The 22,610-nt window shown below is 64.4% G+C and overlaps 1 protein-coding gene across 1 annotated transcript in view; it reads left to right on the forward strand.

Moving 5' to 3' along the window:
• The first annotated feature begins 1,839 nt into the window (after positions 1–1,839).
• BCR (BCR activator of RhoGEF and GTPase) overlaps positions 1,840–22,610 on the forward strand; it is an 88,039-nt gene continuing 67,268 nt past the window's right edge. Inside the window, exon 1 of the mRNA XM_065903668.1 lies at positions 1,840–3,344. Within this exon, the coding sequence (XP_065759740.1) occupies positions 2,027–3,344 (1,318 nt within the window). The 5' untranslated portion in view covers positions 1,840–2,026. The remainder of the gene's footprint in view (positions 3,345–22,610) is intronic.

The following is a 22,610-nucleotide window of genomic DNA, read 5'->3' on the forward strand; positions in this document are numbered from 1 at the left end:
GAGGCACTGGGTTCTGGTTCTGCCAGATCCACTTGCGGGGGTGCTGGAGGAAGGCACTGATGCCGATGGTGAGCTGCTGTGGGCCATGCACTGGGAGGCCAGGGTTTATTACTCCCAACTTGAAGAAGAGGTCTTCAGGATGTGAACGCTGCTGGGGTTCCTGCCTGGCTCTGCCAGCCACCAAGTTGGCCTCAAGCCCTCCTTCCTCAGATGCAAAACAGGCTTTTTTACCCTCGGGGCCCTGTCTGCTGGGCAGAGGAGCGTTAGGGTGGATGCAGCCCAGTGCGGAGCACCTGCAGGGAGCAGCAGGGAGCAGTGGCTGGAAGCGTCTGCCAGCCCCCCCTCCCCGCCCCCACTGCCCCGGGGCTTTCCCTGCCAGGCTCCCAGGGCACCACCGTGAAAGGCGACCGCGGGAAGAACAGCCCAGGTTTCATGGTTGCCCCCCATCGGGCAGCTTCCGCACGGTGCTCACAACACACTGTTCCACGTGAGGACGAAAAACCGGCTCAGAGAGGAGGGGAAGGGAACTGCCAAGGTCACACAAGCCTCGGGGGGAGAGAGACCTGAAGTCCAGCCAGGCCGCCCTGGGCTCCGTTCCCTCTAGATGAGACGTCAGGGCATCCGTTCCAGGCGGCACCGGAGCTGGGGGAGGGGGTCGGGTAAGAGAACCCTCATGAGGCGGGGGCGGGAGTCTGTGTGCATTCTGGTTCTCACGTTAACGCCCGGGAAGCAGGCGCGAGCGGCCCAGAGGCGCCTGGCCTCTAGCCGGGGTCTCCGGCTGACACATCCCATTTCCTTTCGCGTCACCCAGCAGGCTGGTCGGGGTCTTCTCGGCCCCCCACCCCCACCGCACCCCCGGTGTCCACTCCGCTGTGTGTCTGAGATCTCCGGGCTTCTCCGGCGGACCAAAAGCAGGCTCCGTTTCACTGCCCGCCGGGGCCGTGCTGTCCGCCTCCGGCCCCCGTCCCTGGGCGCCCAGTGGAGGCCGGGGCCCCCCTCGGAGGCAGATGACAGATAAGTTCCCAGTCAGGGCTGCAGGAAGGGAGACGTGCGTGCTGAGCGGCCCGGGGTGCGGGGGAGACATTCCTATGGACCCTCTACGTGATGCTTCAGCCGTCACGCCGGGACCCCAGCGCCCGGAGGCCCGTTGGCGACCGCCGGGCGACCTTTCCGCTGGGGAGCGCGCTCAGCCAGTTACGCCAGCGAGAGGCCACCCGGCTGGCCGGGATCCAGGGCACCTGTTCCCGGGGGTGCAGAAGTCGCCGTCCAGTCCTCAGTTTCCCCAGGTGCGGGGGCCGCTGGCGGGACCGCGGCCGGGGGGGGGGGGGGGGCGCCCCTTTAAGAGGCCCCGCCCCGCTCTATCAGCCGCGCTGAGGCCCCGCCCTCCGCCCCGCCCCTTCCTGCGGCGCCGAGCGCGGGCGGCGCGCGAGAGAGCGGCGGGAGCGGGCGGGCAGATCGCCGCGCGGGGAGAGGCCCCTTTAAGAGGCCCCCCCACCGCTCCATCACCGCGCCGCGGCCCCGCCCACCTCCCCGCCCCGCCCCGCCCCGCCCCGCCCCTTCCTGCGGCGCCGAGCGCGGGCGGCGCGCGACAGAGCGGCGGGAGCGGGCGGGCCGAGCACAGCGCGGGGAGCCGGGCGGCGGCGCGGGAGCTCGAGGACAGCGGCGCGCGGGCGGCGGCCATGGGCTAGCGGGCCGGCCGAGCGGAGGCCGCGCCCGCCCCGCCCCGCGCGCGCGCCGGGAGCCCCGCACACAATAGCGGGAGCGCGGCCCCGCGCCCTTCCCCCGCGCGCGCCCCGCCCCGCGCCCCGCGCCCCGCCCCGCGCGCCGGCCGCCAGGCCGCGGCCTCACCTGCCGCCCGGGAGGGGGCGGGCATTGTTCGCGCGCCGCCGCCGCCTTCGCCCCGCCGGGGGCATGGGGGCCGCCCGGCGTCTCGGGCCGGGCCTGGCGAGGCCGCTGCGCCGTCGCTGAAGCCGGCCCCGCTGGCGCGCGCAGCCGAGCGGCGCAGGTGAGGAGCCGCGGCCGCGCCATGGTGGACCCGGTGGGCTTCGCCGAGGCATGGAAGGCGCAGTTCCCGGACTCGGAGCCGCCGCGCATGGAGCTGCGCTCGGTGGGCGACATCGAGCAGGAGCTGGAGCGCTGCAAGGCCTCCATCCGGCGCCTGGAGCAGGAGGTGAACCAGGAGCGCTTCCGCATGATCTACCTGCAGACGCTGCTGGCCAAGGAAAAGAAGAGCTACGACCGGCAGCGCTGGGGCTTCCGGCGCGCCGCACAGGTTCCCGACGGCGCGGCCGAGCCCCGCGCTCCGCGCGCGCACCCCGCGCCCGCCGAGGGCGCCGATCCGCCGGCCGCCGACGAGCCCGAGGCCCGGCCCGAAGGGGAGGGCTCCCCGGGCAAGGCCAGGCCCGCGGCCGCTCGCAGGCCCGGGCCCGCAGCCGCCGCCGAGCGGGACGAACGCGGGCCCCCCACCAGCGTGGCGGCGCTGCGCTCCAACTTCGAGAGGATCCGCAAGGGCCCCGGTCAGCCCGCGGCGGCGGCGGACACCGAGAAGCCCTTCTACGTGAACGTCGAGTTCCACCACGAGCGTGGCCTGGTGAAGGTCAACGACAAAGACGTGTCGGACCGCATCAGCTCCCTGGGCAGCCAGGCCATGCAGATGGAGCGCAAGAAGTCGCAGCAGCAGGGCGCCGGGTCGGGCCCCGCGGACACCCCCAGGCCCTCGTATCGTGGGCGCGCCTCCGAGGGCAGCGGCTGCGGCGGCCTCGACGGTGACTATGAGGACGTCGAGCTGAACCCGCGCTTCCTGAAGGACAACCTGATCAACGCCAACGGCAGCGGCAGGCCCCCGTGGCCGCCCCTGGAGTACCAGCCCTACCAGAGCATCTACGTCGGGGGCATGATGGTGGAAGGGGAGGCCAAGGGCTCGCTGCAGCGCAGCCAGAGCACCTCGGAGCAGGAGAAGCGTCTTACCTGGCCGCGGAGGTCCTACTCCCCGCGGAGCTTCGAGGACAGCGGAGGCGGCTACACGCCGGACTGCAGCTCCAACGAGAACCTCACGTCCAGCGAGGAGGACTTCTCCTCTGGCCAGTCCAGCCGCGTGTCCCCGAGCCCCACCACCTACCGGCCGTTCCGGGACAAGAGCCGCTCGCCCTCACAGAACTCCCAGCAGTCCTTTGACAGCAGCAGTCCCCCGACGCCCCAGTGCCAGAAGCGGCACCGCCAGGGCCCTGTCGTCGTGTCCGAGGCCACCATCGTGGGCGTCCGCAAGACGGGGCAGATCTGGCCTAGCGATGGGGACAGCTTGTCCGGCAAGCTGCCTCAGGACGGCACCTTCCACGCAGACGCAGGTAAGTGCCTCTGCCAGCCTGGTGGGCACACCTGAGAGGTCGGGGGTGCGGGGCAGGTAGGTACTTTGTGGGATGGTTCTCAAGCGCCACTGGTGGGCTGGAAGGATTCATGCCCATTCCCCCACCTGAACAAACTCCATCCCTGCTTTTCTCCTGAATGCAGATTCCCAGCGTCTGGAATGGGATGTGGGTGGGAGGGGTGGTGTGGCAGAATGGTGGGGGTGGCTCCTTCCTTTGGGTCTGGAGCCTGTGCTTTCTCGTGAGAGTGCTTCCTCTCTGTGGGTTGGGACCAGGATCGCCTTGGACGGCCATCTCTCGCCCTCCACCTGGGGCAGCAGGGATGGTCTGGGGGGGGCGGGGTGTCATCTCTTCCCTCTGGGTGGGTACTTCAGCAGGGACTGATCCGTGTCTTGGGCAGTCCCCGCCACCTGCCCTGGGAGAGTTCCACAACACATCCGGGGAATCCACGGGATGCCAGCTGCTCCCAGGCTGGAGGAGTGTTGGGTTCGCTCTCTGGCGAGCAGACCCAGAGCAAGTCAGAGCAGGTGAAAAATACAAACCAAGAGGAAGGGAGGCCACAGGCAGTTCTGACTCAGTGGGCTACCGAAGAGCTGGGGCTGAAGAGCTCTATCCGGGCCTGAAGCAGGGCCACACCCGTGCTGATCTGTCCGGTTCGGACGGGAGACCTCACCGCTGGGCGTCTCACCCCCGCTTTGCCGTCCCCCTTGCCCACCCATGCTTATGTTCAGCTCCGAGTCCATGGTCTGGCCCCGAGATTAAACCTGCGGGCCCGTGTGTATAACGCGTGTGCACATCTGTGTACAGACACCGTGTGGCGCTGGGCTAGTGGGACTGGGTTTCGAGAGCCAGGCGCAGTTTGTGGTGGGAGTCAGGACAGGGATTTGGGGGTGCTGGGGGTGAGGCAGTTGGGAGCCTGGCAGAGTCCCGGTCCCTGCTGAGCTGATGTGGTTTTCCGCTCCGTTGGCTTTTTCTTTTTCTGCCGATGGAGCTGTGTGTGCTTGGTTGGTCAGAATCCTCTTGAAGCAAGTGAGGCTATTTTTGGCTCTGTGGAGGGGCCTCTCTGCCGTCCGCGCTCCGTCCTGTTTGCTTTGGGCTCATCTTGTTGCTGACTCTGTCTGAGCTGCGTTGCTGGGACCTGTGGCGGGGCCCAGCCTCGTCCTCCAGGCCCCTCGTGTGTGGGGGAGCCGGGAGTATTGAGAAGACCGCTTTGCAGGCAGCTCGGCTCCTCTGGGCTCTGGAGGGTTGCCCTGTGGTTGCCGGGCACCAGCCCCGTCTGGCCAGCTGTCGGCCAGGCTAGCCAGCTTGGATTGGCCCTCAGCACCCGCGAGAGTGCGTGTGAACATTGTCAACAAAGGAGGAAAGGAGAGCTGCTCGTGGAGACCTGTCGTCTGAAACTGTGTTCTCTTGCTGGGGAAGGTGGGAGTTTCCAGCGAGTGGGGCCCTGTTGGGGTGGTGTGTTTGGGGGGGCCTCCCCGCAGGCCGTCTCCGGAGCTCGCAGCCCCTCGCCTGCCTTCAGCGCCTGCTCTGTGGGTGACACAGGGTGGGCTCCCAGGCGAGGAGGTCTGACAACTTGCACCGCCCCCTCCCCTTTGGTCCTTGGTGAGTCCTGCTCTGAAAGCCCTCCAGGGTCGCACCTTGCGTCTCCTGCTGGGTTTTGCAGCTCCTGGCAGTTTCAGCTCTGGGAGCCTGCCCAGCCGGCTTCTCTGAGCCCTCTGAGGCGTGTGGCTGGAGGCGAAGGCGGGACCGCCAGGGCCAGGCCATCTGTCTCCTTCCCGACGTTTGCCCGCGTTCCCTAGCTGCCCGCCGGCCAGGGCCCGCGCCTCTGATGTGGGACAGTGGGGAGGGTCCCAGCGTGGATGGAGGGGACCTCACCTAATTCTCTGCTGCAGCAGCTTCTGTGTCTGAGGGGAGGGAGGCAGCTGGAATGGCGACCGTGCCCTGACACGCGTGTTCCCAGGGAGCTTGGCCTCACCCCCCTCCCCGACCCCCATCTGCAGATACGGATGCCGCTAGGAAGTGGCAGAGGGGTCTCCGGGTCCCTCGGGGATGCGGACCCCGTCCTTTCCTCTGCCCTTCACACCCCTGAGGAACAGGGCTGGGGAGGGCCCGGGGTCCTTCCAGCTGCGAGCCCTGCTGTGTGCAAGCCCACCCCTCCCACCGTGCGAACTGAGTGGAAGGAGGGAGCGTGGTCCTTGCCTCCGCTTGGGAGCTTAAAAGGGAGTGGGAGACGGGAACACACACAGCCCAGGGCCGGGTTGGGAAGGTGGGAAGGCGGCTGTGCCCACTCTCGTACCTTAAATTCCTCTCTGGGACTCTGGCCATCCCTTCCTGAGAAAGACCGCTCAGCCAGGCCCTTTCCTCCTGACGTCCGGGGCACCCCCGCCGCGCGCGTCCCCTGTTTCTACCTGGGCTCCGGTGGCGGCTGCGCTGTTCTTTCCTGTTTCTAAGCAGTGAATTTGCCCTTTGGATCCTGGTGACACGTTATCGTCAGAACGATCACGACTTTGTTGTTGCCTTGGGTTGTTGAGTGGACCTCCTTCCCGAGACCGTTTAAGTCATCGACAGGCTGGAAAGGGACTCTCATGGAATTGTACAAGGATTATCCGGCTCGGAAAGGATGGCTTTCTGGTTTGGGGAACAGAAGGCAGCATCCTGGGCTTGTCACCGAGGAAGGAGCTGAGGTGTAGATGTGTGTGGGTCCAGGCCTCAGCGCCCCGCATTCCTCCCTGTTCTGGCTTCAGCACGGCCTCCCCTCCCTGGCCAGGAGTCCTGTGGTCCAGCCCACCCCATGGTTTCAGAGGGTTCCGGGTTCACGGCGAATGGACAGGCCTCTTCTCAAGTTGACGGACGATAGGCCTGAGTCTTGACTGAGTCTGATTTTTAGATGAAGGCTCAGGAGATGATGGAGGATTTAATAAACTTGGAGCGCTTTGGGGGTCTTGACCCCGACTGGATTTAGAACTCCTGTGGTTAATTCATGCTGGATTTTTTTTTCCTTTTTTCTGGAAAAAAAAAAAATGTAGTAACTTTAATTAAAATGAGTTACTTATGTGATGTGGGACAGGTTTTTCTTTATCCTAGAAAACGTTGTTGCTGTTTAGTCTTTAAGTCGTGTCTGACTCTTTGCAGCTTCAAGGACTGTAGCCCTCCAGGCTCCTCTGTCGTGGGATTCTCCAGGCAAGAACACTGGAGTGGGCTGCCCTGTCCTTCTCTAGGGAATCTTCCTGACCCGGGGATGGAACCTGCATCTCCTACCTTGGAGGCAGATTCTTTACCGCTGAACCACTTGGGAACCCCATCATGGCAAAATAACGTAACAAAACTTGACGTGTTTGTCTTTTTTTCAGCGTCCAGCATGGTGGCACTCAGCGCATTCATGCTGTTGTGTAACCATCACTATCTCTCGAACTTTTCGTCATTGCAGCCAGAAGCTGTCCCATTACGCAATACCTCCCCTTTCCTCCACCTCCAGCCCCCGGCCACCACCACCGTGTTTCAGCCCGTTGTCTGTGGGTTTTGTCTTCTGTGCCTCCTGTGAGTGGAACCCTGAGACGCTTGTCCTTCTGTGAGTCTCACTGCTTTCCCTCCGTAGGGTCTGGATGTTGCCAGGCTGCGTCCTCGTCCTTCACACCCCAGCTCTGGTCCTTCACATGACAAACCCAGCACTCAGCGAGTCCTTGATCAGACAGCAGAGACCTGGTGCGTGAGCAGCCTCGCCCCAGGTTTTAGGAGGAATTCATGGTGAGGTGTTGAGCGGCCCACTGAGGCGAGGACTGCTGGCCAGCCGCATCTCTTCCCTCATCTAGAAGTTAGGGGTTGGACTCTGTCATTGCTAAAAGATCCTTTCCTTCTTTTCTTTTTTTGGCCTTGAGGCTTGCAGGATCTTGGTTCCCCAACCAGAAATTGAACCCGGGTGTCCACGGCAGTAAAAAAAAAAAATAAAAAGCACCAAGTCCTAACCACTGGACCACCAGAGACATCCCTTGAATTTCTTCCTTAAATTGATGAGCACAGTGTTTGCAGGTCTTTCTTCTTTATGCCCATTTGTACCTGGGTTCCCGCTACCATGGTCCCACCTCTCCCCGTTCGGACCCTCGGAGGGGTTTACTGGGCATCTGCCCGGGGCCCGGCCCCGCCCCCGGAAAGCCGCTCGTGTCTGTATCCACGGGTTTGTGGGCTGGCTGCTCCCCTGCGCCTTGTCTTTGAGAAGCAGGGCAGACAGGGCCGTGGTGGTGTCCCCGCGCCTTCCCTTAGCTGTGTGCGCGCCGCGGTTTCCTGTTAGTCCTGCGTCTGCGTGGCTTCCTCCTTCCGCGTGGCGCGTCCTTAAGACAGAGACCTGCCCGTGGCGTCTGTACCTCGGGAGCTGCGGGGTCTGGGGGTCTCGGGTGGAGCGCGACCCTGCCCCCCATCTCTGAGGATCCTGTTTGCTCAGCCCCTCCTTGTTCTGACCCCACCGGGCTCACCATCCCCCATCTGATAATCAGCACTGATTTGGGGGGCCCGACAGCACAGGTTCCCCAGCAAGGGAGCTTGTTGGCTTTGAAGGTGACCTCCGAGGCCATCTCTGCTTCTTTGCTGAGGCTGGGGCTCCTCTTGCTCAATCCTAAGAGCTTCCCGAATCCCCGGCTGGAAGGCGTGGGTTGGGTGGCGGCTGGCGCCCGGGGTGCGGGCGGGGACCGTGAGGCCCAACCTGGGAAGTAAACCTGGCTTTGGAGGAGGCTGTTTCATGTGCCCTCAGAACATTCTTGTGAGGAGTGCGATTATTATCATAATTACACGCTGTCCGTCAGATTGGCTCTGTGGGGGCGTGGGACCCGTACCCCCGCCCAAGATCATGTGGTCGGTGCCGGGGCCTGGCGCCGGGCACTGTCCTTGGCTGGCGAGCGGTGCCCAGCGCATGAGAGTGGGCCCTGAGTGAGGGACCCCTCCGCTAGGGTTAGGGGCACCCGATGCGTCACGACGGAAGCAGACAAACATCTACTGCAAGGTAGCCTGAACCCGTCCGTCCTCCTGGGGCACCCGGCTTAGGTTCCGCCGGCAGGTCGCGCAGCAGAGGGCCCGAGAGGACAGACCTGTTGGGGGGACGCTGCCCGCCCATCCGCCCCGTCCATCCAGCTGGGGAGGGGTCGTGACGCTGGCTGGCTGCGGGCAGGGCCTGCCTGGGAGGAGGTGACCGAGGCGCGCGGCCGTGTGCACAAGCGGGGTCAGCACACGGCCCGGGGGCGCCAGGAAGGCCCGGCCTGTGGCCTAGAGACCGCAGCGCGCGGACTCTGCAGGGAGCAGGGACGCTCTGTCTCCTGCCTGCCGCTTCCTCGAGGGCCGGGGACGGGCAGCCCGGGGGCGGCTCCTCACAGGTGCCTCTTGGCGTCCGAGGGCCTTTGAAGGTGCGTTTTTACAGGCCTGACCTGCTCCCTGGAAAGAATGCTGCCAGGTCAGTTGGCCTGCCAGGGGCGGGGAGAGTTGCTCTGCAGGTGCCATGCATGCACGACCCTTGCATGGAACAAGGTCAGCCTTCTGGAACGGACACCCGCCTGGTCTGCGGGAAGAGTGCAGGCCCTGAAGGCTGGCAGCCTGGACACGCCCGAGGCCCGGCGGGTGGCTTGTGGTGCAGGAACGTGGCTCTGTCGGCCGGCAAGGATGCCCACGTCTTGGGGCCTCGGTGGGGGCCTGGGTGCCCAGGACAGTGGCCCCTGGGGTCTGGCCCCCTCTCTGGTCTCACAGAGCTGCCCCCTCAGGCACCTGGCGTCAGTCGGTTGAACGCCCTGTGGTGAGCGATTCTAAGGGACGTGCAGGCCTTTTCACCCGTTGGGCACAGCTCTGGGGCCCCCAGGGGCCTGCCGGGCGCTCCGGCCCCTCACTTCCTGTGTCCTCCTGGGCTCGCAGCGTTACCAGGTGTTAAAGGTACAGTCTTTGTGTATTTTTCTGCCCTGTGGCCTCAAAGGAAAGCCAACTGCTGTGTTTGCGGGGCGGTTCCCTCCGCCCAGGGCACTTGGGCCGTGCACTCGTGTCATCCGCGCCCCCATTGCCCCTGAGGAGGGACTGGGGTTACCTGCAGGCTCGTGGTGGGAGAGATGGGGTGACGTTCGCCCCCCGCCTCCCTGATGTCACGGAGCAGCTGTGGCTGTGAGTGGGGACGCACCGGTGGGCCAGCCATGCCCGTGGCCACCCCCCCCCCCCGCCCCGTCTCCTGTCTGCCCCGAGGCTCGGGAGTTCCCGAGCTGGGCCTCAGAGCCTGCCACCATCCTCTTGGCCAGGGACCCCAGCGACCTGACCTGCGACCCATCTTCGGGGGTGCTCAGCGCGGCGGCTCAGCCTCTGGGCCTGTGTGCGCGTAGCGCGTGCGAACATCCGGGTTCGTTTCTGCTCCGATCTCAGAACGGAATGTGTAACCCCTCTATGAACACTGACTGCAGAAAGCGTTCCCCTTCCTCCCCTAGGAACAGGAGAGGGTGAAAGTGTCTGCTTTGGGGCCCTGCCGCATGGCGGGGAGGGTCTGGATCCAGGACCACCATGTCTCTGGGCACCCGCCAGGAGGGCCCTGTGGGTCAGCATTTGGCGAGGCGGCGGTCAGACGGCTCTAAAGAAGCCGGGGTGTGATGACTCACATCAGTCTGGGTCGCCCTCCTGTGGTCTTTTGTCAGCAGCCATGTGGCGCGAGTCCCCGCGGCAGAATCGACTCTTCTCTGCAGAGGGGCCCGTGAGACCCCCGGGGTGGGCTCTGGGGGGAGCCTGGGAGACCCGGTCCTGGCTTTTCCCGGCCCGCGGGCCCCGCGCGGCTGCTTGTCTCCACCACCTGTGTGGTCTCGGGTGCAGGAACCCCAGCAGGGAAGCAGGGAGGTCAGCGGGCTGAGACTCGGCCGCTCCCCGTCCCAGGCGCCGGGCTGGGATGCGGCTCCCCCAGGCAGCAGGTGGGGGGCCGTCCCAGCGGGCTGATGGGGGCAGCAGGCAAGGGCGTGGCTGCCAGAGCCCCGGTGCCTCGCCCGTCTCCCCGAGAGCGAGCGGGACCTCTGGGAGAAGAGCAGGACGCGGCTGTTTCTCCATCCTCTTTTTCTCTGTCTCCCTCCATCCCTCTCCCGTCTCCCCGGCCGCAGAGCATCGGGTTCCCTGAGCCCGTGAGTGGATCGGAGCCCGTCCTGAGGGAGGAGGGTCACTCTGTGTCCACTGACTTCTAAGGCGAGTGTGACGGGGCATGACCGTAAGACCTTGGACGTGAAAGGGCCAGGCAGGGCTTTCCTGGGGCGCGCCCTTTGTCAGCGGGCTGCGCTGACGCCCACGCCGTCCCCACGGGGCTCCGGGCGTGCAGACGGGTGGGAACGGGGGGTCAGGACACACATATGGTCCCTCGGCCGTCCCCTTCCACAGCTGCTTCCGGGGGGCTTTCTGAAGGCGGGGCGGGTCTGCGGCTTCATCTGATGGGGCCTCCTGTGGGTCCGCGGGGTGGCGCACGACATCTGCTTGTCCCAGTCCAGCCTGGTGTCCGCAGACGTGTCCAGGCGTAGCTTTTATTCGGCGTGGTGCCGCTGGGCCCAAGGACTCAGCCGAAACCGGGGCTTCTGGCCTGGCGGAGACTGGAGGCCGCTTCCCTGTCCCGGCTGCCACGGGGACCGCCTCTACCGCAGCTGGGAGATCACACAGCCGCCCCTGCCTCGTCGCTCCCGGCCAGCCTGGTTTCTGAGGTCCTGCGTGCTTTGATCAGCGTCAGTTTCCGTGGGTCCGCTGTCCGGGCGTGACTGACTCGGCGGCTCTTCTGCTCAGGGTCTTCCAGCGGGTCGTTCCCTTTCGGGACTGCACCTTCCCTCCCAGCCCCGCTTGTGGCAGAATCGGTTCCTGGTGGTTTGTCGGACACCCCGGTGTTCTTGCTGTCCGTCGGCGGCTCCCGGGGTCCTCCGGTCTTCATAAGCACTTTCCGCACCGAGGTCTGGAAGCCGCCTGGAGCCATCTCCTGTGTCCTGAGAACCGTCCGCCCACGGAACCCACGAGCCCTGCCTGTGTGCCTTGGTGGTTGCTCTGTGGAAGCGGGAGTGGGTTTAGGGTCGTAGTTGGGAGGCTGATCTGTTATTAATTATTAGAAGCTTCTGCGGAACGGGGCTTCCCTGGTGGCTCAGCTGGGGAAGAATCCGCCTGCAACGCAGGAGACCCCGATTCGATTCCTGGGTCGGGAAGATCCACTGGAGAAGGGAAAGGCTACCCACTCCAGTATTCTGGCCTGGAGAATCCCATGGACCGTATAGTCCATGGGGTCGCGAAGAGTCGGACACGACTGAGCGACCTTCACTTTCATTCAGGGAAGCAAGTGTTAAGGGAAGTTTTCTTTTCTTCCTCGCTTTACATGGCTCTGCTAAGGCAGCAGGATGCGGCTGGGGTTGTCGGGTCAGACGCCTCTGAGGACTAGAGTGTAGGCCGTGTGGTCCTGTAGGCCAGGTCGGGGAAGGTATGTGCCCCAAGGCCACCTCTGGGAGTCGGGCAGCCAGGTGTAACAGGCTCGGGGCGGAAAGGCGGGCAGAGGCCCCCTTGCAGGCGGCCGTCTCCCACTGCGGCGCGTCCAGGTCCTGGCCGTGGATGAGGTGACGGCGCCGCGGGCGGGTCCCTCCTCTGTGCTCAGGAGCCCCTGTGAGCTTTCCTCACGGAGCCTGTGAGGCAGGCAGGGTTGGCCGTCCTGTCCCCAGGAGGCCTGCTTCCCCCAGATCATCGCAGGGGTGGGGAGTGGCCGCCAACAGCTCCTGTCTCCCCCCGCACCGTCTTCCTGCTTCCAGATGTTTCGCCCCTGGAGCCAGGCTGCCTGCGAGTTCACAGCAGAATGTGATACTGTGCTGTCGATTTTGTGTGTGCTTAAAATTCCCCTGAATAAAAAGTTAAGAAAATAGTTATCTATCTATCACAGTTAGGAGAGAATCCCTTCACCTTGAGAGAGCAGGATGTTGGAATCCTGAATCTTTCTCAAGCTCTAAATATGTGTGAGTCAAGTCTTACTCATCTGTTCCTTGGTAGCAGATGTTCTGGGAAAGCCAAGCTGCACTCGAGCCATGCCATCCACCATCCATTCATTCCGCCATCCATCCATCCCTCGATCCATCACTCCCCCCACCATCCACGCACCGTCTGTTCATCCCCCCATCATCCATCCGTCCCTCCATCCACCCTCCCTCCCTCCATTCACCATGCCTCCATCCTCATCCATCCATCCATCCCTTCATGATTCAAGCACCTGGCTGTCCATCTGAAGTTTATGTAACACTTATTTGCTGGGGTCCAAGCTCTGTGCTTGACCCCAAGGAGCCCACAGACACTGATTAGTGGAGGTCAGTGCCAGGCGGGCACCAGGAAGGGGTGACTCTGCCAGCTTAGCTTGGGGAAGCTCGCGTGGCAGGGACACCCCCCCCCGGTGGGGTCTTGAGTGGACCCCACGGAAAAGGAGCGTGTCAGGCCCCTGTGGAGGCCGAGGATGTGGGGAGGGTTCCAGGGGGCGGAGTGGGCGGCGTGGCTGTCTGCAGTGGGGCTCGGGGCAGCTGGAGCGGGGCCTTGCGCTGAGGGCCTGGCTGCTGACGAGGCGGGGAGGTCTGGTGTGCCCCCGCCCGCAGCCAGAGAAAGCCCCGGCGATGCCTGCGAGGAGGGCAGGGGAGCGTGGGGAGGGAGAGCGAGCCTGCCGCCCCCAGCGCTGCTCGGTGCCGCAGCCGGGCCACTGCGGTTCCCGGGGGCGCTTCCGCACAGACCTCCTCCCCGCTGGGCGGCTGCCGGCCTGGCTCGGGCTGAGCAGGTGGCCTCCTGGCGCTGACCTTTGCTCTGGCTTCTTGACTCAGGGACCCCTGTTGGCGAGCAGCCGTCTCGACGGGGTGGTGTCCCGCCTGCAGGACAGACACGTCGCGCGCCGGCCTGGGTGGACTTCGGTGCTTTCCTTGGTTCTTCCGGGCCCCATGGAGCGGCCGTCCACAGATCCGTGGCTGGAAGGGCAGAGACAGCGGTCCTGCTCCTCCAGGCCCCTTCCTTGCCGGAGCCTGTGTCCGTGTGAAGCCCGGGGCCCCGACCACGATGTCAGCACCCTCCTGCCCCAGGGCGCACAGTCGCTTAGTACTTGGGAAGGAGTCACGGGGGTGGTTTGTTTAGCTGTGGTAACATGCACGCTGCATAAAATTGACCCCCCCAACATCTCTGAGCGCACGGCTCGGGCATCAACTGCAGCGCTGAGCCGTCGACTCCGCCGTCTGCCTCCAGAACGTTGCGTCTTCCCACACGGAAGCTCCGACCCCGCTAACACCAGCGCCCGCCGCCCCCGGGCCCCGGCCCGGCCCCTGACACGCACCCTTCCCTTTCAGTGTCTCTGCCTCTGACTCCTGCAGGGACCTCTTGTAAGTGGAATCCTGCCGTATTTTCTTTTTGTCCTGAGGGCTCGTCTGTGTTGCAGTGGGTGTCAGGACACCCTCCCCTAATTTTAAGGCTGAATTTCCTGTGTTCCGTTGTGCGGATGGATCACCTTCTGTTTATCCACTATCTGTGGCTGGACGCTTGGGTTGGCTCCGCTTTTGCCTGCGTGAACGAGCCTCCCAGCTCAGCGGTCTTTTTATTGTTTGCCTCCTCCCTCAGCCGTCTGATTTGTTTATTCACTTTTGGCAGTGGTTTAGTTGCTAAGTGGTGTTCAGCTCTCAACGACCCCGTGGTCCGTAGCTTTTACTCATTTTTATCGCAATGTAATTTCATTTAGGGCTTCCCCTGGTGGCTCGGCTGGTGAAGAATCTACCTGCAATGCAGGAGACCTGGGTTCGATTCCTGGGTCAGGAAGATTCCTCTGGAGAAGGAAATGGTAACCCACTCACGTTTTCTTGCCTGGGAAATCCCATGAACAGAGGAGCCTGGCAGGCTACAGTCTGTGAGGCGGCAAGTCTGACATGACTTAGTGACTAAACAGCAACAGACTTGACATTTAACTTTGTATTCATTTCTAGCTACACAGTGTTAACGGTTTGGTTATATGTGTCTATTATATAATGGTTTTTGCAGTAAAGTTTCCTTAACCTCCTCTCCACACATAGTTAACATATGTTTATTTTCGCCTCTTTGTTTTCCACCCAATTCCCTTTTCCCTTTTAACAGATTTTCAGTTACAGGAATTTTTTTCCTTGTTAGGAAAGTGAAACTTTGAGTCAGAGGTTAAGAAATGTACATGTAAGTTATCTCTTCTTTTTTTTTTTTTTAAAATGCGAAAGATTCAAAAGATGCTACAATGTCAGTACAGGTGCATGCGCCTTGAAATGTAGTTTAAGAGACAGCGGGAGTCGCTCCTCGGGCCGCTGCTCCGAGCGCTGATGGTGGTGTAGCCACAGTCGAGGTGTACAGCCGCTGTGTCGTCCCCTAAACCGCCGTCCCACCCCCCGAGTTCCGTCCCGTGTTCCCCGCCGCCCGCAGCCCCCGGCCCCGGCCGCGCGGACGTGCGGCTGGGCCTCCTCCTTCCCGGGCGTGCGGTGGTCGGGATCCTGCAGCGGGGGCCTCTGGGTCCAGCCCCTCGCGCTCCGGGGGGGGACGCGGGGCCACTGTGACCCCCCGGGGGGCTGTGTGTCCACTGCTGGTCCCCTCCCGTCCCGGCCGGGGTCGCGGTCGCGCCCCCTCTCCTCCTGCTCCACAGCTTCCCCGAGGCCCTTGCATCCCGTCCGGTCCCCGCGCTCCCCGAGTCCCGTGGCCTCTCCAGGTCCACCGGCCGAGGGAGCCGGCGTCCAGCGCGCTCGTTCGTCCCACGACCTCGTCCCCGCCCCCCCAAGTAAACCCTGCAGCCCCCAGCGGTCCCCCCGACTCCCGGCCCGCCCTCGACCCGGGCACCGCTCGTCCTCTGTCTATCTGTCTGTGTGGACTTGCCTTTTCTGGACCTTTCGCACGAGTGAGTCCGCGGTTTTGTGGCTCTGGGTGGACGCGGCCCCGTTTCCCAGATTCTTCTGGAAGGCCTGTCCTTAGACCGCCCTGCTTCCTGGCCGGGGGCGGGGGGTGGAGGGTGAGGAGCTGCCCCTTGTCGTGTGTCCGCAGCTCCTCCACAAGCGTGCGCTGTCCTGGGGACGGGCCGGGGGGAGGCCAGGGGCGGCCGGCCCTGGAGACCGGGGTCCTGCGTCTTCTCCAGGGAGGAGTCGGCCGGGCAGGGAGCTGGTACAGCTTCCTCCTCAGAGCCGAGACACATACCTGCTTCCCAGAACGCCCAGCTCTTTGTCAGCAGGCGTGGGGTGGGGTGAGGGGGCACGCCGGCTCGGAGCCTGGGTCTGCGCGCGTGTGCATGCGTGTGCGTGCATGTGCATGCGTGGTCCAAACCTGCACGTGCGAGGGGTCAAAGGCAAGGTTTTCAGTTGTCATGAAACTTTTTTTTCATTTAAAATTATGGCAAAGAATTAGGTGACAGCTTAACAGCGTGCGTACATTCACATTGTCCTGCAGTCGTCACCGCCGTCTGACTCCAGAACTTCCCACCTGTATGTCCCCAAGAAATACGAACAGCGCTGCACCCCCTGCTTCCACGTTCTGTCTCTGGGCTTGCCCGCTCCAGGCGCCTCACAGATCCTGCCGCGTTTGCCCTTTCGTGTCCGGCTTATTCCGCTCAGCAGCGTGGCTTCAGGGCTGGTCCACGGCGTGGCAGTCTCAGAACGTCCTTCCTTCTTAGGACTGAAGGGCACGCGGAGGGCTGCGTCCATCGGCGGCTGGTTTCCCCTTTGGCTGCTGTGAGCGTGGCGGGAACGTGTTTCCGCTTGAGCCCTTGCGACCTGCTCCGCCTGCGGGCGTGCCCCCACACACGGCGGCCGTGGATGAGGGATGGGGCCGGGTGCCGGCCGTGGATGAGGGATGGGGCCGGGTGCCGTGTCCCTGGGCACAGCGTGCTGGGGGTGGAGCCGGCGCTGATGAGAGGCAGGAGTCCTTGGAAAGGCGTGTTTCTGGTGGCGCATCCCGTGGTCGTCGTCAGACACCTTCTCTGCCAAGAAAACTTGAGCCAGGCGCTCCTGGATGTGGCGAACCTCCGATCAGGTTCCACCCCAGGAGGCGGTGGAGTGGTTTTCTGGGTGAGCCACCTGCCCGCCGCTGGGCAAGTCAGTGATGAAGCCAGCGTCGAGGTGGGCCGGCACTCCCGCGCCTGTGTGTTTTTGACACTCTGCTTCCTGAGTGGAACGGGGTGGGTAGGTACCCTCCTGCCACCGGCCCTGGAGTGGACCGGGGTCCTGCCCCCCAGTCAGCAGGTCGGGAATTGGGGTGGGGGCCGGCCGACGGGGACGTGCGGGGGCCCTGAGGGACCAGGGGGTCTGGAAAGCAGGCAGAAACTGGGACCCGGGTGTCTGCCCTTTCCTGGAAACCGGGCTCCTTTTCTAGACTAGCCAGAGTCCACTGAGTTTTGCCAGGTTCAGGAAGTCTGGCCGACCTGGCCTGGCTTCAGAATGCGGATGCCTGGTTTCTGCAAAGTCTGGTTGACTCCCAGCCCCTTTCTCTCGAGTCCTCCGTGTCCACGTTGTTCAGGAGTCATTAACAGTGTTTATAAACTCAGACCCAGGAATCCCACCCTAGATTTTCCTAAGGAAATAGGACTTTTTTTTTCCCTTTTCCTTTTGGTATTATTGTACGAGCTGATTCATTGTATTCGTAACAGTGGAAAGCTGGAAAGAGGCTGACCTAGTCCCGCAGGGGGAAAGGGGTTTCAGGAGTCGGGTGGAATGTGAGATAAGCAGCACGTGGCGACAGTGAAGGTTCCGTAGCCGAGGACTCCAGGCTCCTGGGTGAGGAGTGTTGGTCGACCACCTCCGGGAGGCCGGCGTGGGCCCCTGAGCGTGCTTGCGTGGGCGGAGGGGGCGTCGCAGGCTCCTGGTGTCTGAGGACGGCGCTCTCTGGGCGGTACCCTCGGGGCTCCCTTTTCCTGGTCATCGCTGCCCTAAACACACGGTTCTTTGAACTCTGCTAACAGGGTTTTTTTTTTTTTTTCCGTGAGTTTGAAACTGTTTCAGAATTAAAAGTTAAGCAAATAACTACACGGGAAACCACACTCCGCCTCCTCGTGGGATGCTTGGCCGTCGGGAGGAAGGGCGTTCCCACGCAGCCCAGCCGGCCGCCTGCCGGGGCGGGTGTGGCCCGGACACCCGGAGCCTGCCGGACAGAGAGCCCGGCCCTGGTCCCCCCCGAACCCGCCCTGTGGAGAGAAACCGGGGCTTGCAGACCGTGCCTGGGGAGCAGGGAGGCGGTCCCGGCCTGACCAGCGCTGTGGGTCCTGCTCGCGGGGAGAGCTCAGGCTGCGGACCTGCCCCCTCTGAGCAGGGGGCTTCCTCCCGCGTGGCGTGGGCGCCTGCCCCGCTCCTGGTGCTGTGGGCTTGCTGCACCCGGCCCCCCAGGCGCCCAGGCCTTCAGGACCCCGTGGGCCCGCGCTCCCGTCTGACCCTCGGGCCCTGCCAGTTCCTGATGGTGTGGGACGCCCACCCTCATGGGCTCCCCTCACCTCGTGTTACCCCGGCTCCGGCCACTTCGAGGCAGACTCGCTTTGGCCGCTAATACAGGAGTCCTCCTCGCGCACGAGGCCCTCGCATCCCTGATCGGCTCGCCTGTGCACAAACGAGACGCGGCGTGAAGTGAAGGAATCACCCCCTGTGGACACGGCGGACGTCTGCTGCTCCCGGGCGCGTATGACCGCCCCCACCCCTGGGAGAGCCTGGACACCCGTGTCTCACAGCCGGGACGTGAGGGGGCGTGTCAGCTCCCCCCGAGGGTCTGGCCCCTGCCAGGCCCCGCACTGCCTCGCGCCCTCTCGTCTTCACCCCGGTTCCTTCTGGCGCCAGTGTAGACGGTGGGTCTCCTGCTTCTGCCCACACCCCCACCCAGGGCGGGTGGGCGAGGTCCTCCCGGGAGGAGTCCCAGATGTCAGGTCCAGAGCAAGGGGCCCAGGGGGTCCTGTAGGCCCTGCAGGCGGGGAGCAGAGAACCCCTGGCAGCCATCCGTGTGCCCAGATGGAGGCCGGGTGAGGGCATCCGCGTTGCTCAGGGCGTCTGTGTTGATCAGCAGCCGTGCTGGGTCTCCGCCTGGGCTTCCTCTCGTTGCAGTGAGTAGGGGCTGCCGTTGGCTGCGGCGGCGGGCTTCTCTCTGCGGTGGGCTCTCTCCGTGTGGAGCACGGGCTCTAAGCGTGTCTTCAGCAGTTGCGGCTCCTGGGTTTAGCTGCCAGACCTGTGTCCCCTGCATTGGCAGGCGGGCTCTTAACCCCTGGACGTCCAGGGAAGCCCCGCTCAGTGCTTCCTAAGGAAAGTCTCAGCTCCTTCAGTTCCTTCGGGGTCTCACTTCCGAGGTCAAGAACACTTCATTTCTTCAGACTCAGGACAGACCCCCCCCCCGGGTGGTGGCAAACGTGGTCTTCCTCTTCCTGGTTGAGTTCACTGGATTTTCTGCCGTCTGCAGGTGGCCTTGGGGACGGTGGAGTCCTCTTTAGGATGACGAGTGACCCTTGTCCAGGGTCCCCCGCAGCCGTCCGTCCACTCCGTGTCCTCCAGAGCAAGCTCCCCGAGGCCTGTGGTCACTCCTGTGTCCCCATTGCCTGGAGCGACTCGGGGCACACAGTAGGTGCTCAGTTAACATTTGTTGGAGGAAAGGAGACCCGCCCGCCTCGTCCTGGGTCCACGGTGCAGTGAGGCCCCAGGCGAGTTTGAGACGGGCGGTTTCCAGCTTGAGTGGGAGGCGGGAAGTCCCACCCTGGAGGGTGAAAAGGAAACAAAGTCACGACTCTCGGCAGACAGTGGGACAGGCCTGTGGACGGCAGTAAATCGTGTGGTTGCCGAGTGCTGTGGATGCTGAGCCGGGCTTGTTCCGGCACCGGCCGGGGGTGGGGTCTCCTGGAGCAGGGTGGGGGAGGTGGGATGGGGTGAAGGAAGGGCGAAGGGCGTGGGGAGACGTGGCCTGGGTGGAAGGGGGCCGCTCGAGCCCCTGACTGAGCCAGCGACACGTGTGTGAGCAGAGCGGACAGGCCAAAGCCGGGTTGGCAGGGCCAGGACGCTGGGTTCCGGAGCCCGAGCCTGGGGCAGAGGTGGGGCGGGGACCTCGGTGAGTGGGAGTTCCGCCCCCGCCCTGGTCCCCCTGGGTCTCTGGGTGGCAGGTCTGTGTCGAGCAGGGGGATGCGGATCCCCTAGCAGCAGGAGGAGGGCTCGACCCTGCGGAGGTCCTGACGTGTGCCCACGGGGGTGGGTATGCACGTGCGAGTGAATGTGCGTGTGTCTGTGCGTGCAGCCGTCAGGGAGCGTGCAGCCCCGGGGCTGGGCTCCAGCCCACCCACACGGGCGTCTCTGAGCCTCGTCTTGGAGATGAGGGCACTGACTCCCTCCTGGCCCCTGAGATCCCGAGACAGCGCGTGTCTGGCCCTGGTGGGGTTCATCCTTGAGGGCTGGGGCCCCTGAGATCCCGAGAATCCCGAGACAGCATGTGCCCGGCCCTGGGGGTGGTTTCATCCTCGAGGGCTGGGGCCCCTGAGATCCCGAGACAGTGTGTGCCTGGCCCCTGGTGGGGTGTTCATCCTTGAGGGCTGGGGCCCCTGGAACCACCTTGTTCTCAGAGAGAAGCTGAAGGTTTCCAAGAGGAAGCCCCCATGTCCCGAGCCCCTGGAACTGGCAAATCAAGTTGCAAAACCGGGGTTCACGTTGGCAGATCTGCCCAGCCGAGGCCAGCTCCTGGAGAGCCTCACAGGTCCAAAGCCACACCCTGAGCCGGACCAGTTTCAGATGCCCTGGGACTGAACTCTGAGCGGGCCAGGGGTGGGGGGCGGTGATACCTGGTGTTTGACACCAGAATTTGAGGCATAGTCCACCTGAGCAGAAGTCAGGGCTGAAGTCTTGTGTCCACTCGGGAAAGAGTTCTGTGCCCCCCAAGTCCGAGAGGCCCCGGCGCCGCCCACCTGGAGCTGCACGTTCAGAGAAGGAAGTGTGAGGCCCGTTCCCAGCCCCCGACACCCCCGCCCCTGGGGGCTGCTCCGGTCATCTCTGCGGAAGAGACAGCAGACAAGCTGGGGTCCCCGTGGGCCGGCCGGCTGGCTTCCCGTCTCCCCATTCCCACCAGTGCAGTGGGGATAATAATACCCCACACACACACCCTGGGGGTGACTAGCAGAGAGGGGCTCCCCTCTCAGAGCGGGAAGCGTCAAGAAGCACAGGCATCGTTTCTCGTAATTATCAGATGCCTTAGCTGTTCATGTGGTCCATTCCACGAGGGCTGCCTGAGGTCCACACCACGCCCCCTCCCGCCCAGCTTGCCCGGGACCCTCGGTGCGGCCCTCTGCGTCCACGCCAGGCTGCAGGCTCTGCTCTGGGGGATGGGGTGGGGGCCGCTCTCTGGGGGTTGGAGGGTGGTGCTGGGAAGTGTCTTCCCCGTGTGGGGGGTTGCGGTCACGTGGCCGCAGGCCCGTGGCACCCGTCAGGCCGCTGAGTCGGCGGGGACCCCGACCTGGCGATCCCGTCCCTCCGGCCCACCCTGAAAGCTGAACACACCGCCCCGTCTCAGAGCCACCCACCAGGAAGGCGTGGCCCCCACACACACCGTCCCAGACCCGAGAGGGGCTTCCCCACCCCCTGGAGCTCAGGGTCTCAGAAGCAGCTGAGGAGCCAGGCAGAAAACAAGCTGCGAGGATCTTGTCCAAAGGCCACGGGAAGACTGGCCTCAGTTCTTGACCTGAAACCTGAAACCGTTGGCGTGGGAATTACCACCTCCGGTGATAATCCCAGTTGTCATCGCGAGCGCCAGCCTGCCCCGGCCCCACAGCTCAGTCCCAGTCGCTGGGCGCTGCTCCTGCTTCCGCGACCCCCTGGCCACGCCCATGACGGGCACAGCTGCCAGACCCCGGCTCGGGCGGGGGGCCCACCTGCAGGCCAGCCCGGAGAGCAGGTCCGCACAGGGGTCTGGGGCGTCAGTTCTGAACACCTTCGGGGAAAGGCGAGTCCTCCAGAGAGATGCAGCTCGTGGACATGGGCAGCGTGGACCCCCCAAGCCACAGGAGACCCTGGGCCCACCAGGAGGAGGCCCTTCTCGCAGGAATCAGGAGGACACAGCAACCAGAAGTGCCCCCAGAGGTGGCCCGACCCCAGCACTGGGCTTAGGACGTCTTTCAGAAACGCCCCACGTGGTGGAATCCCAGCCCGGCTCACCCAGATCATGCATGCCGCAGGCTTGCAGTTCCCAGGGTCCTGTTTTAAAGCCACGGGATCTGGGCTCGGACTTGCCAGACAGGCCTGGAGACGACAAGCCCGATTCCTGGGCCTCAGATCGCTGACCCTGAGGTCTCTGTCCCTCCCGACTGGGCACCGCCAACCCCCTGCCGGAGTGGCAGGGGGGAGACCCCCCGGGTCGCTCGCCCACCCACACAGCGGCCTGGCACACGCCTCAGGCCCTTTCCAGCCGCTTTCTCCAGGAAGGAACCCGACCACGTCCCCCAGCGCCCTGCCAGCAAAAAGACCCTTCCCACATTACACGCCTTCTAAAGCGTCTCCGAGGCCCAGAGTCAGCCCCAGCCGTCTGTGAGTCTCCCCTCACTCCAGCCCGAGACGCGCCTGCTCCTGGCTGGGACCGGGGCACTTGCCGCAGGGCGGTCCAACGGGGCAGCGGCCCGATCTGAGCAGCTGGACTCGGGCCTGCAGGGGCCCCCCGCCCTCCCCAGAGAGGCCGTGAGCACGGTGCAGGCGGGCAGCCCCTGGCCTGCTGGCTGCCCGGCCACGGTGTGTCCTGGGGAGGAGACGGCTGAGCCCTGAGCCGCGTGGAGCCGGACAGCAGCTCGAGGATCTCGTGTGATGGGACCAGCCTTTCTCTGGGGGGCGGGTTAGAACCTGGCCGGCACCTGGGCTGGCCGGCGTCCAGCAATGTGTCACAGGAGACGCCTCAGAGCCGGGGGACGTGCCCGCCCCGCGCCCCTGCCTCCTTCAGTCCTGGGGAGTCAGCTCCCGCAGGAGCACCCCTCAGCCTTGACGGGGGAGGCACTCTGAGATGCCCCTCCCTGAAAAGTCTGACACCCCCACCTCCAGCCTGACAGGGGGCCCTCCCCTGGGTTTACTCCCACCCCCTGCGCCTGAGGGCTCCCTGGCCTTCCTCCTGCTTCCAGCCTGCATCGAGATGCCAGAACCCGCATCCGAGTCCTGTCCCCGCTCCGGCCACTGCCGGGCGGGACGCGGGGGCCTCTTGTGCAGGCACCGTCCCGCCCCTCAACACAGGCCGGATCAGAAGAAACACGCCACACCCGCACGCATGAGCCCTGGCCCGTGGGGGCGCCTGGACGCTCGAGGTGATGGG

The sequence above is a fragment of the Muntiacus reevesi genome, chromosome 13 (assembly GCF_963930625.1).
Source record: "Muntiacus reevesi chromosome 13, mMunRee1.1, whole genome shotgun sequence".
Classification (NCBI taxonomy): Eukaryota; Metazoa; Chordata; class Mammalia; order Artiodactyla; family Cervidae; genus Muntiacus; species Muntiacus reevesi.